The following is a 14,058-nucleotide window of genomic DNA, read 5'->3' on the forward strand; positions in this document are numbered from 1 at the left end:
TTTTTCCATAACACAAGTTTATTTGGCATTGGATGAAATGGTTCTCACAGCATCTTAAGAAAGGATCAATGCCAACCTGACCAAAAAATACACCCAAACTAAAATCTTTAATGAAAGGAATATGTAAAAACAGGCATTGAGACAATGTACAGTATCAAATTCCACTTCAAGGCAGGGCAGAGGGCACCTGGCCTCAGAAGAGTGGCAAGGCAGTCCTGGGAAAGCAGCCTCCTAGGAGCCTGTTCCCTGGGGCCTTGTGGGATGGGTAAGGAAACACAAACCTCAGCAAATCCTGGATTTGGGATGATTCACCAGTAAGAGCTGGCAGACTCCAGTGCTTGGAACTGGAATAGTAATAGTCCAAACAGCCCCTAACAGAGGCCTTCCATGCACCCCAAAGGCATGGGGGACGGACCCCACAGTCCTGACAGGCCTACCTCTGCAGCACCAGTTCACTTTAGGTCACCCTCTCCACCTGGGCCTAATCTCAACCTCAACAGCCATTTGGTCCCCACATAAGTTCCAGTCTGTACAGTCTTCCGAGGCACTGGTGTGTGCTCCTTAGGGCTCTTTTGCGTGGCCTGGCACCAATGCAATTCCCAACTGTTGCTTTGGAGCATGGCTGTCCAGTGCCCAGTACTTAGTACTTGCTGGAGGCATGATGAACTTTCTGCTGTTCTCAGCAAAAGGTATAGCGGGCAAGAGCCCCCTGCAGATGTCTGCAGCAGCTGGTCTGTGGGCTCAGACATGGGGCAGACTATCTGTGAGCTGTCATATACCCGTCAGCTCTGGGGATCTGGTCTGAAGATGCTCCGTATGGGAAGGGGAAACACAGGTTCCAAGTAGTGTAAGGCTGTACCTAGAGCTGTGTGGGTCTGATCAAGCACAACAGAGCAGAGGCCAGTCACCTCCGCTCCTGTCTCACCTAGACAGGAGTCGCAGCCCCACCGACCACAGCCTAGAAGCTCAGACAAAGGTGTAAGAGCAGCCCACGGGCAAATGGCTCATGTGGGGTACTGGCCCCTGTCCTGAGCTCCTGTGAACCATTATCACCTGCGAACATTTGGCCACATGAGGACACACACACACACAGATACAGAAAGACCTAGACATCCAACACAGAAAAGACACGAATGTGCTAAAAATTGCACAGAACCTTGCTTAATCTCCAAACCTTAGAAATGCTAAAGGCTTGTGTCAGGAGACAAGACCACTGCATGGAGCTGGAGCTGTCAACAGGGTCCTTTGGGCAAAATCCCCAGGTACCCGATTGCTGTGGAGGGATTGGGAGGCATGTATGCAACTGGCAGACACTGGGCTCCAGCAGTATTCATGGGGTGAAGTGGATTCAGATGACACAATTCAGGATGTACACTTGAACCATTTTCTTCCCAAACAACCCTTTATGGCACAGATAAGGTGAACGGGCATGGCTAGACCCAACGGTCATTCACCAGCAAGCAGAGCACAGGGATCCAGAGTGTGGCAGAGAAAAGCCAGCATGCCCCAACCCTGCACAGGGGTCTAGAGTCTACTCCTGGGGAGCCATGCAGAGGTATACCATGGAAGAGTGCTAGGAATGAGCAGGGCCTTCTGCCACAGTGCTGGCCTCAAAGCAAAGTTAGAAATGGTGTGGCAAGTTCAATTTCCTCCCAGGGATCGGCACCTTGAAATTTGCTGTTGGGCCCGGACAGGAGGCCTCAGAAAGCCAGTGCAACAGCTGCGAATACTTTCCCCGGAAGCAGTCTAGATGCTCTGCTGCTTCTAAGCAGCCACTAGTGCTAGCTCTACTGTGTCTACACTGGCTGATGACTGGCTTCTAAGGGTGAGAGTGTGAGCAAGCCCATCCAAAGACGCATTTGGTGTGAGTGAAGCCCACTGCCTCTGCTCTCTTGGAAACCTGTGGTTTCAACACCTGTGTCATTCCACCATTTAAGAAAGAGACTAACAGCTCCCAGGTAAAGATAGCACAGGCACTTGCTCTCTCTGAGTGCCCGACTCCAGTTGCTATGTACACACCCGCTGCTGGTGGAGATGTGGCAGTGGAGTAGGTCCAGACTATGACAGGACCCCTTCAAGTCCCCACTGAGATAGGTGTCTTCTGAACAAGAAACGTTCACTCCTAGCCCATGGGGGGCCACAAGCTGAGTCACCTAGACCACAGTATTGAGGGAAGCACGGGGGAGGCGCCCACCCCCTGGTGGTGCTTCTGTAGCTGGGGTGCTTCCGCTCTGGGCAGGATCAGGAGGCACCAGCAGGGCACTGCTACTATCTGTAGAGTCTTCCAGATCTGCTAAGGAGGTCTCTGCAGGGGGCAGCGGCTGATCCAAGTGCCTGGGCAATGCACCTTCAATACCACCATCCCTTGGGGTTGGCAGGCTGGCCTCCACAGGCTCAAAGGCATCGTCATCTGCAGGGAACAAAAGGATATCAGATGTAAGTGAAGGCCTGGGCAGAACTAGGATTCCTGTCCTAAACATGCTCTGATTTCTAAGTGCTCAACAGGACCCAGGGGAGCTCCTTGCTTAATGCCTGGCCGACAAAAGTTCATCGTGCCACTAGTTTATGCTAGGTGAAATGCAGTGACCAACTCGTCAGAACAAAGGGAGAGCAGAGGGAAACCTCCTCTCATTCAGAGGGACATAACACCCAGGGCTGCAGCTGAACTATGCCAACTAGAGCACAGGGCTGGGTGGGAGCGGGCGGCCTTGAGAACTATGTGCCAGCAGACACCCAGACCAAGGCACTCCTCAAGTCTACTTGCCTCGGACTTTGGGCTGTTTCTAAATGCTGGTGATGAGGCTGGAGACAGTGGGGATCTACAGCCATCTAGTACAGTCTTGGCAGAAAGCTTTCTATCTTAACCTCTTTGTGGTGTGAAGATCCAAGAAGGGCTTCTATGCTAGGCAAACATGCTGTCAGTTGAGCTGTGCCCCCAGCTGGAACTGTGGTCTCTAAGAGGAGTTTCTGACAATCTGCTCTGAAGGCAGGAATCATTCCCCTAGTCCTAAACCGTAGCAGTGTTAAAAGTCCCACTCTGCTACAGACTGCAGACCTGTAAGGAGCCAGGCATGTTCCACACAAGGATCAGGACAGGACTCCTGCCTAATGAGCCAAGCAAGGAGCAAGGATGGAAGGGGTGCACTGGACACCCCTAGGGTCAGTGGAGAACAGCAACCCTCAAAGCAGCTTTTTGACACAACAGGAGGAATTGTTACAATGGTGTCTTTATGGTTTGGAACAAGCTCATGATCTGGGTCAGGACCAGTTCTGTCCTTAGAGTCCCTACTGCCCATCTCCCCATTGCTTCACAAAATGGGCTGAGAGGACTTTTTTTTTTAAGATTTTTTTTTAAAGATTTATTTATTATTATAAATGAGTACACTGTAGCTATCTTCAGACCACCAGAAGAGGGTGTCAGATCTCATTATGGGTGGTTGTGAGCCACCATGTGGTTGCTGGGATTTGAACTCACGACCTTTGGAAGAGCAGTCAATGCTCTTACCCACTGAGCCATCTCATCAGCCCGGGCTGAGAGGTCTTGAGGGCTATACCACTAATAGGTGCTCATAGGAGGAAGAGAAGGATGCTGTCCTCTGGCTCCCTAGAACTCTCAACACGCCTAAGGAGGCCAGGACCAAATGCCTTCTGTGGGGGCAATCTTGGAAGGGGCCCTAAAGATTGGGAGGGCAGCCAGAAAGAACAGAGGGTCCCCAGGTCCCAGCAAAGCCTGTGGTCCTGAGCCTGAATTCCTGACAGCTTGACAACTCCATATTCCCTCTCCCTAGGGTGAACAGGCACCTGCAGGGTCGTAGAACACACTGTCTGGGTTGATAGAAGCCTCATAGGGTGGTGGTGGATCATCCGGCTGGTCCATATCTGGGTACTTGTAAGCTGTATAAGGAGGCGGAGGGTCGTGGAAATGGAAAGTCCCACCTTCCCCGTCGTCAGAAAGATGTAGTGGAGTGAGGCCTGTGCCAAACCCATTTGGACCATAGTCAAAGCCAGGGATCCTCCGGCCAAGGTTGAAATGGTGCACTGAGCCGTCAAAACAGAGAAACAGAAGGGAAGCTGTGTGATTTGGAGCAGGCTGCTGGCTCCTGAGCCTCAATCCCAGTGTGCTTAGCCTAGAACCAGCTACCACAACCAACATGTCACATCCAACATGTCACATGAGAACCTGATTTGGCCAGAACCTCCCATCCCTGGGTCTCTCCAACCAAAGTGCCCTCACCCCACTTATATGCAACCTATTCCAGCCCTGTCACTGGACTACAGGAGGAACGTTGCATTGCTATAGCCCCAGGTCCAACTCACTTTTGGGTATCCATCTACTATAAGCTTAAGTGACCATAAGGCAGATTAGGAGAACTGCCGCCCACAGCCTAGGAAACACTAGGTACCCTTCACGGAACAAGTGAAATCCCTTGTAGCTGCTGGCAACTTGTTCCCAACCTTCTTATTGCTAAGGAGGAACATTCCAGTGAGGAGAAGAGGAAGTCTTTGGCTACGACATTTTCTCAGGTGCCTGCTGTGGTGGCTACTGGTATCTGAGCCTCATCCTCTCACAAGTGGCCCATACTCGCAGCTCATCATGAGAAGTATGTGACTGTTCAGGGATGCTGCTCTTGTTACAGAGCTGAGAGGGTAGAAGGCCGGCCTTGAACTTCAGCCCACGTACACCCTTTTAGGTGACCCGTTTCTTTGGTTCCCCAAGATGGGTTCAACCACAAGGAAAGCAGGTATGTGGCTACAGAGGGACACAGCTCAGACAGGAGGACCTGGAGACCTAGGGCTGGTGTGTGTGTATATGTGACTATTGTGGCCGTTGGAAGGCACTCACAGTTTGCTCCAATCAGGGACTCGATGCGCTCCCGGCGCCGCTGGCGCAGCCGGTGGACCATGAAGAGCAGCAGCGAAAGGATGAGGAAAGAGGAGATACAGCTGACGACCAGGCGCATCCCACTAGCCATTGAGTCAAACAGGCTGCTACCATCTATGAGAAGGGGTGAGGAGGAAGGAAACCAGCAGCTCTGAGAAAAGGAACTTGCAGGGCTATGGGTGAGGGTACACAAATGCAGACATGTTCTGAGTGCTTGGGCTGGTCTGGGCTTCTCCCCATACCCAGTAGCTTTTGTAATGCTCTTGACAACTTTTTAGTACAGAGTGTAAAAGAAAACTTTTCAAAATTGAGACTACTGACACAACACTGAAAACGTGAGAGGGAACATAGCCCCGAAGTCTCCAAAGGCTATCTGCCCCACCCCGGTTCTTCTCACCTGCCACTGTGTGAAATGCTGCTGTAACTGCCACTAAGCAAGGAAGCAGAGACTTCTGTTCTTGACTGAGGTAGCTGGGCTGTGATATATCTTAGGGGCCAGGGACCTTCCCATGGGTATGTGTGTCTAACAGCGACAGAATACAGGTAAGACTAAGCCTGAACTCTCAAGGACTGCACGAAGGGGAGCTGCTACAGTGTCCTCAATAACTGTCTGGGCCAAGATTCACAAGGGAGAGTTACCCTGGTCACTGTTCACAAAGTTTTTCACTGCAGCTATGAGTCCTCAAGCTACAGCAGAGAGAAGTCACAATCTCAGTGCACACCGAGCCTGGGCATACCATGCACTGCAGCAAGTTAGGCCTACCTGGATAGCACATTTGCCTGCACTGCACACGCTTGAAACAGGTTTTCTATAAAAAGACCCAATATATTGTACACACTTATGCAGGTGCAGGAGGGGCAGGGGCAGCACCAGCAACCTCTGTACTGGATCAATTTTGGGGAAAGTAGATGTTAAAGTGGTCACCCTCTGCTGGAGATCAAGAAGCTCGTCCTGCCTGAAGGGTCTTCCTCAGTCCTTCTATTCTTTAGTGGTCCTGACCCAGGGAAGAGACACTACTAGCATTTAGTAAGTCTAGGCCAGAGAAAAGGCAGCCAGGAAACCCCTTATCAACTCCACATTGGTTCCGTACATCAACATACCAAGATGGACATGGAATACACGGGGTCTCTCACCTGGAAACAGGAGGGCCCTATATATGCGATGACCTATGAAGCTTCAGAAGATCTAGAATTGTCTACTCCCCACTTCTACAACAGTTTTAGAAGGCAGGTCCCCAAAACTAGCCTAGAAAAAAAATACTCCACAACCAACACATGAACATCAGGCTAGAGCCCTAATGCAATCCTGCTGCCAGCCAGCTTGATCTAGATCAGTACAAATGTCCCAGATAGATCTGCCCTCTTCTCATATGACCAGGAAGTGATGCTTAAAATTGTGGAGTAGATATGTGAAAAACATCTAGTAAATGAGCTGCTTGTTTGCTTGCCTCTAATGACCCTGCAGAATCCCTGCCGTGAGGTGATGACAGGCTTGTGTGTTGGAGGCCAGCACCAAGTTTCCAGGTGAATCCTAAGGAAGCAGCCCCTTTGCAAGACTAATTCTGAATTGGTTCTAAAAATAAGCTCCAGGCTTGCTTTCCACCATGGGGAGCAGGAAGATACATCTTCTAAGATCAAGCCACCTACAGTCAGGTACAAAGCAGAGAGCTGTACAAAAACCAAATGGTAGGTCAAAGGTCCCCAGGACACATGAGGTATTCAGCCACTGCCAGGACTTGGTACTACCGAGTTTAACTCTCTTCCAGTCCACATAGATTTGTTTCCCGTAAGACTGATATTGAACATTTTTTCCAGGTCCATCTTCTTTGGTGAAGTACAATTTAAATGACTTTTAATACAGCTTCATTTTCTTATTATTCAGGCTTTAGGGGATTTTGTCTGGCCTGAAACATGCTGTGTAGCCCAGGACAGCCCTGACCTTCCCCTCCTATGGCCTACAGCCCTGTGCAGCCAAGCTCTACTCTGCAGTGCTGGAGATCAAACCCAGGAACTTGTGTGTCAATGCTAGGCTGATATGGTATGAACTGCTATGTTCCCAGACTCCAGAGTTGTTCTTGTATTCTGAATTAAGAATCTTGAAGGGGGGTGCTGGCAAGATGGCTCAGTGGGTAAGAGCACTGACTGCTTTACCGAAGATCCTGAGTTCAAATCCCAGCAACCACATGGTGGCTCACAACCACCCGTAATGAGGTCTGACGCCCTCTTCCAGGGCATCTGACGACAGCTACAGTGTACTTACATATAATAAATAAATAAATCTTTAAAAAAACAAAAACAAAAAAAGAATCTTGACGGAACTTATGTAAGTGGCGTGTTTGTCTTCTAATCTCTCTGTCAGTGTATTTAAAGGAGCAGGTTCAGCCAGGCAGTGGTGGCGCATGCCTTTAGTCCCAGCACTTGGGAGGCAGAGGCAGGCGGATTTCTGAGTTCGAGGCCATCGTGGTCTACAGAGTGAGTTCCAGGACAGCCAGGGCTACACAGAGAAACCTTGTCTTGAAAAACCAAAAAAAAAAAAAAGAGCAGGTTCAAAGTGAAATGAAATTTAGCTTAGCAATATTTTTAAGGATCATGCTTGTATATAAATGTTTGCCTATCCCATGGCAAAAGATTTCCCCTTTTATTTTCTTGCAGAAATTTCATAACTTACCATTTTCAAATCTGGCTAATGAGAATTCTGAGTTACTCTTGTGCAGTGGCAGGAATGGCATGAAGGCCTATATGGACAGCTGGCTGTCCTAGCGCTATCTACTCTAAGACTGTGCTTTCTCTACTGAGTTTCTCTTCCTTGTTATCAAATACAAATTGATCACATTGGGGTCACTTCTGTCCTTTAATTCATCAGCCATCGCTCTTAGTTCCTATCTATAGCACAGTGTTCTGATTAAGAAGACTGTGGTCTACGCTGTGAATCAGGCAGCACAGACCCTCTCTCTGGGCTCTCCTACCTCTTTTGTCATCCCAAGCTTAAGAACACTCCAGCTGCACTTTTGGTAAGGTTTACACTTGCATCTATAGTTAGTTTGGGGAGAATTAACATCCGTGAACATGTATTTTTTAAGTCTTTGATCTTGTTCTTACCCCAGTGTTTTATGCTGGCAGCATGCATAATGTGCAGCATTTACAGTTAGACATTTCCTGTTTTGGGACACTATAAGTGGTACCTTCTTTAAATTTTCAGTGTTTAACTGTTATAGGTAGTATACAGCAATATAATGGATTTCTGTCTATGATATTACGTCTAGACCATGTGAAACACATTAGTAGTAGTTCTAGTGATTTTCCTGCAGACCCTCCAGGACTTACTTTGTAATTACATCATCTGAAGAGAACGAGGTTTTCACTTTTCCCTTCCCCTCGAAGTGACCATGGCCTTGAAGAAATGCTGACCCCTTGCATTGCTGAAGGGAAAACTAAAGGTGAGACTCACTATTGTCTCCACTCCAGGTGGCAGGTTTGCTCAATTCTGAGGGAAGGCCTCTATGAAAAAGACAAGAGCTTGTGGGAACAGGTACAGCAGAGCAGATCCCAGTTAAGCTGCTCCAGATGCATAGGAAAGTGGCCTGCCGAAGCTCTGAGCCTGTTCCAACACACTAAGGGTTCTGCCCTGCTGAGAAGTCCCCAGGAGTGAGCAGGCCTAATAGGCTAACTATACCACAGATGGGCCATCCTGTCTAGTCTTGTTGTTTCTGCACAGCCGAGCAGTGGCAGGGTAGCACTGGAAGATTTCTAAGGAGTGGAACCATGAACTCCTCATCAGGTAAACAACAGTATCAGATGATATAGCTTGTGCAAGCTTGAGTTTGACTCCCACAGCTAACAAGCTGGAAAATTGCAGCCATGTGGCTGGTACACAGGAAACTTTGTGACTATCCAATTAGTATACACATGTTTACGACACTGGACAGATATATCCATACAATGAGAAAACTGACGATGGAAAGGAAGAGGTCCAAGTCCCCTGCATCTGGTGCATCTCTGAGCAAGAGCTCAGCCTCTGCACTTACTGCAGTCAACTGCATATCTGATGTACATGTGTGGAATGCCTGCATCCAGCCTCAGACACCGCCTCTAAAGGACTGCTCTGTTCTACCTAAGCTCCCCTCCTAGAGGGACGATAATGGCACTCTGCTCAGGGGATAGTACTCACTGTTGTGCCTTCCTTCCACAGAGCTCCTGGACAATGAGGACATAATCTTCATGCCTGCCCAAGCTGTTACTCTGTGGGCCTAACCAGATCACTTTCACACAGTGACATCCAAGAAAAAAAAGAAATTCATGCCTTTAACTCATACTCCCCGAGACCCAAGTTCATGCTGAGATGTCACTGGCTCTGAGGTACCACAAAAGAGGGCATCATGTGGTGTTCTGAGCAGGACTCAAACCTGCTGTGTCTCCTCCCAGGAGTGGATATAGATCCAGGGCTTTGCACTGCTAGGTAAATGTCCAAGTCCCATGAATGTTCTTTTGTTGCGGGTGGAAGGCCAGTGATCCTGAAAGCTGACTACACAGTGTGCACCCCAAGAGCACCACCTAGTGGTGAAGAGTTTCTATCTTAACACTAGCGCATAATCCTTAAAACATGGATGACTATAAGCAAGGACTATTTATTTCATCACTTTCCACATCCCACCACAACATGAGGTAGAAGAATTCAAATGCACATGTAAACTTCAAGTTTAGCTCTTACTCTTAGGAAGTGAAAGACAGGTCTGAAGCTGCCAAGTTGAACTGTAAACAGTCAGCCATGCTGAGACTCAAGTTTATTTGTAAATATTACCTAAAGAGTAAGAAGCAGGCAAAGTGAAGGATGGCAGTCATTAGGGCATGTCACACAGATGCCCACTGAGGCCCCTGAACCAGCTATGTCAGTACATGTTGCCAGCACCGCTGTATCATGAAAAAGCTCTTGAGAATTCTCATCACTGCTTTTAGCCAAGGGGTAGCTATCTCACCTGGATCCAGACACATGAACTTGCAGCATTCCTTAGGGTCCTTGCGGTACTGCTGACATCCCTGGGGCCGCTCACACAGGGCAGCAACACACATCTCAGGCTCCCCTCGGTGGCAGGTACAGCTCAAACATGGGTCATCTCCCTTGGGAGTGAAGTAGAAGCCTTCATCTACCACATTGTCTTTGATATCAACACATGTCTGGCCTGCAGAGGGCACATGTACATGGATATATGTGTTACCAGCAGCACTGAGCCCCAATTCCCCTCCACCACCTGCACCTTTGGAGAGAACAGGGTAACTGAGGAGCTAGCCAGCTCTTTTACACAAGTCCTCCCTGTAGGCATACTATGGATCTGAGGTGGTCATCACACAGTCTGGAGTAAGCACAACTAGCCAAGACATGGAGCCCACTGCCTCACAACAGGAATGGCAGAAGCATTTGGTTAAAGGTGCCTGGTTCATTTATGATATTTCTAAGAGCTATGGATATTAACTATTTAAAATGAGAATGTGTTCAGAATGAGTCTCTAGGCACTAGAGCAGGGGAAGAGCTACAGCCAGCCCCCTAAGGTACCAAGCAGATGTGAATGATGCATGGGAGGGGAAGCCAGAACAGGAAGCTCGTTTCACTCTCCAAATGGCATGGAGGTATCTGAAGAGACTTTAGAAATCTGACAGCTCTCCTCAGTTAGAACTGGGGTCATCCTTCCCAACATGGTCATCATGTTCAGGGAAAGACAGATAAGAGAGCATTTTCTGCTACAACAGTGAGAAAAGAACAAGTGAAAGAAACAGAATCCTTAGAGAACGATGGGTACCATTAAGCATCCCCAAAAGGTTAAGCATCAACACATGTCAGATGCAAATACCAAGAGGAGAAAGGAAGCAGAAAAGTAGTTTAAAAATGATGACTGGAAACTTTTCCAATCCAGTAAAAATCAAAACCCTACATTCAGAACACACAACAAACTCCAAATAGGTTTAAAGACAAAAAAAATTCACAAATGGGTACATTACAGTAAAAACACTGAAAATCTAATAGAACATCCAAACTTTTCACATCTACAAATGTGTTAGGCCCTATAGCTACCTTGTGATGCATGTAGCTATAGGCCTAAAAAAATTGTTTTTTAAAAATAATTTCTTTATATATATTATTAAGGTAACTTATGAAAGAAAACATTTAATTAGGGGCTTGCTTACAGTTTCAGAGCTTAGTCTATTAACATCATGGCAGCATGCATGGCACTAGAGCAGGAGCCGAGAGCTGCATCCTGACCCATGAGGGAGCAAAACAGACAGACAGACAGACAGGGGCCTAGCCTTGGCTTTTGAAACCTCAAAGCCCACACATCTACCAACAAGGTCACACACCTCCTGATTCTTTTAATTCTCTCTCTTCCCTCTCTCTCTCCCTCTCTCTTTCCCTCTCCCCCTCTTCCCCCCCTCTCTCTTTAAGATTTATTTATTTATTTTATGCGTATGAGTACACTGACTCTGTCTTCAGACACACCAGAAGAGGGCATCAGATCCCATTACAGATGGTTGTGAGCCACCATGTGGTTGCTGGGAAGTGAACCTTTGGAAGAGCAGTCAGTGCTCTTAACCGATGAGCCATCTCTCCAGTCACTCTTCTAATCTTTTAAATAGTGCCACTCCAGGTGACTGAGCATTCAGATAGATGAGCCTACGAGGGCCATTCTCATTCAAAGCACTATAAAGGGGAAGGTTAGTCAAGAAATGGAAAGACCAAGCAGACTCTGAAAAGTGGAAGGCACAGAATAAAGCGAGCTGCCCTTTACGGGGTTCTTGAGCACACCTGATACAGCAACAGGAAGCAATGGCACTAAGAGGACATGGTAGGAAGATGCCATGTGTGACTCTAGACTGGATTCAGAGACTGGAAAAAATAAGCTCTAAAAGAACATTATTGGAACCATGGACAAAATTGGACCAATGCATTGCTCATAATGGCATGGTATTACAGTCAAATGAAATATCCTGAGATTGAAAAATGCACTATGCTTATGTAAGAGTGTCTTTGTTCTCAGTTGGTAAGACACACACAGGCATGTCTCATAAAGGGTACAAGCAAATGCGTTGTACTCCTTGCAACTTTTCCCTAAGTCTAAAATTATACCTAATAAGTTAACCGAGGTCACCCATGCTCTCCCTGCCCAGTGCAGATGGTCCTATAAGATCTTGTGTATCAAACACTCAAAGACAAGATTATCTTCATCGTGTACAGATTTGAAGAATGGCATGGAACTGCTTCCCAATTTACATAATAAAATGAATATAAATGCTGACAGAAAAGCAAATCACAGCCTGGGTGGTAGAAGTGGTCAACCTGCTCTTCTCTTGCTGCTGCTTCAGCTTTCCAGCTCCCTACCCTGAGAGCAGCCTGGCTGTAGATGGTCAGAGAGCTCTCATCTCCTGCTGTGAAGCCTTGGCCTCAACCAGCACAGCAGATGGTGGCAGCAGGCACAGGATAGACAACACCAGGATGAGCTGGAAACAGTCACATTTTATTGTCTTTTCTGTGTTGCTGCTGAGGACTCAGCAAAAATAGGTGATTAAAACTCAAAGGAGGGCAATGAAGTAACTTAAAAGTCTATATACAGGCTGGAGAGATGGCTCAGCAGTTAAGAGCCCTGACTGTTCTTCCAAAGGTCCTGAGTTCAGTTCCCAGCAACCACATGGTGGCTCATAACCATCTGTAATGGGCTCTGATGCCCTCTTCTGGTGTGTCTGAAGACAGCTACAGTGTACTCATATAAATAAAATAAATCTTTAAAAAAAAAAGTCTATATACACAATAAAGTGGCTATGCCACCATGGTCCACCTGAAGAGCTCCATCTAATGGAAAAGGTTATGTGATCTTTAAGCACTTGAAGACCATTGCTCTGTCTTTGTTAAGTCATTTGACTACACCAGGAAAAAGATCTAGACTGCTGAAATAATAGCTGAGTCTTTTAATGCTCCAAGTTTGTACAGGCTGTTCTTATTTTAGTTACATTCTAAAACTCAAGACATGCCGGGCAGTGGTGGCACATGCCTTTAATCCCAGCATTTGGGAGGCAGAGGCAGGCGGATTTCTGAGTTCGAGGCCAGCCTGGTCTACAGAGTGAGTTCCAGGATAGCCAGGACTATACAGAGAAACCCTGTCTCGAAAAACCAAAACAAACAAACAAAAAAAGTAAAAGACAAACTGTAGTTGGAGGAATAAAAAAACAGCCAAGGAAAGGATGGAATTAACACACACCCTTGGCTGGCAAGTGCTCTCCATTTCAGTTCCTCCCTGGCTGCCCCAGCCCTATTTCCCCAGCCCAAGTTTTTTTTTTTTTTGTAAAAACTTTTGGAGCTATGAAGCTTGTCTCCTGGATGCCTCCTGATTACCTGCACTTTTTGTTTTAAAAGAAAAGACCTGCTGGGCAAACACTGTATTGCCATTTATTAAAAACAAACAACTTGGGGCTGGAGAGATGGCTCAGCGGTTAAGAGTACCGATTGCTCTTCCAAAGGTCATGAGTTCAAATCCCAGCAACCACATGGTAGCTCACAACCATCTGTAATGAGATCTGACACTCTCTTCTAGTGTGTCTGAAGATAGCTACAGTGTAGTTACATATAACAGTGAATAAATCTTTAAAGAAAAACAAAAACAAACAAAAAAACCAACTTGGCTACAAAAATTGGTATATTAAAAAGCTTAATGCCTTTCTAATAAAGGCAAAATATTTTGTTGTTGTTGTTTTGAGACAAGGTCTCACAGTGTAGCCTGGTTGGCCTAGAATTCAAGAGACCCACCTGCCTCAACCTTCCTAGTGTTGGGATTAATAGTTTGTGCCAACAGCCCCAGCAGAATGTGATTTTTTTTATATGTTCTACACAAATTATTGTTAACTTTTAATATGTTTGGTAATTTCATTTTGATAACCGGATGTCTACTTGATATTTTCATTTCTATCTGAAAATCTCTTTACAAATTTCAAACTACATTTATTTACTTGTTTGTGTGTGTGGTGGGTATGTATGTACCATGGTGCAGGTGTGCAGGTCAAAAGACAACTTGAGGAAGGTGGGTCTCTAATACCAAGCAGGCCCTGGGTATTGCATTCAAGTTGTTAGACTCAGCAGTAAGCACCTCTACCAGCCGAGCTACGTCATGGTCCTTGGGGATACTGTTTAGTGCCAATCG

At 46.9% G+C, this 14,058-nt stretch overlaps 1 protein-coding gene across 5 annotated transcripts in view; it reads right to left on the reverse strand.

Annotated features, from left to right (window-relative positions):
- Dgcr2 (DiGeorge syndrome critical region gene 2) overlaps nt 1–14,058 on the reverse strand; it is a 62,981-nt gene continuing 48,923 nt past the window's right edge. For 2 of the 5 annotated variants that reach the window (XM_031363312.1, XM_031363310.1), the window contains 4 exons: nt 9,856–10,059; nt 4,844–4,996; nt 3,802–4,038; nt 14–2,410 (listed from right to left, as the gene is read on the reverse strand). In XM_031363312.1, coding sequence (XP_031219172.1) covers nt 2,154–2,410; nt 3,802–4,038; nt 4,844–4,996; nt 9,856–10,059 — 851 coding nt within the window. In that variant the 3' untranslated portion in view covers nt 14–2,153. Of the gene's footprint in view, nt 2,411–3,801; nt 4,039–4,843; nt 4,997–9,855; nt 10,060–14,058 lie in introns of all 5 variants that reach the window. The other 3 variants (XM_031363311.1, XM_031363313.1, XM_031363315.1) reach the window with 3 other exon arrangements.

The sequence above is a fragment of the Mastomys coucha genome, unplaced genomic scaffold, assembly GCF_008632895.1.
Source record: "Mastomys coucha isolate ucsf_1 unplaced genomic scaffold, UCSF_Mcou_1 pScaffold12, whole genome shotgun sequence".
Classification (NCBI taxonomy): Eukaryota; Metazoa; Chordata; class Mammalia; order Rodentia; family Muridae; genus Mastomys; species Mastomys coucha.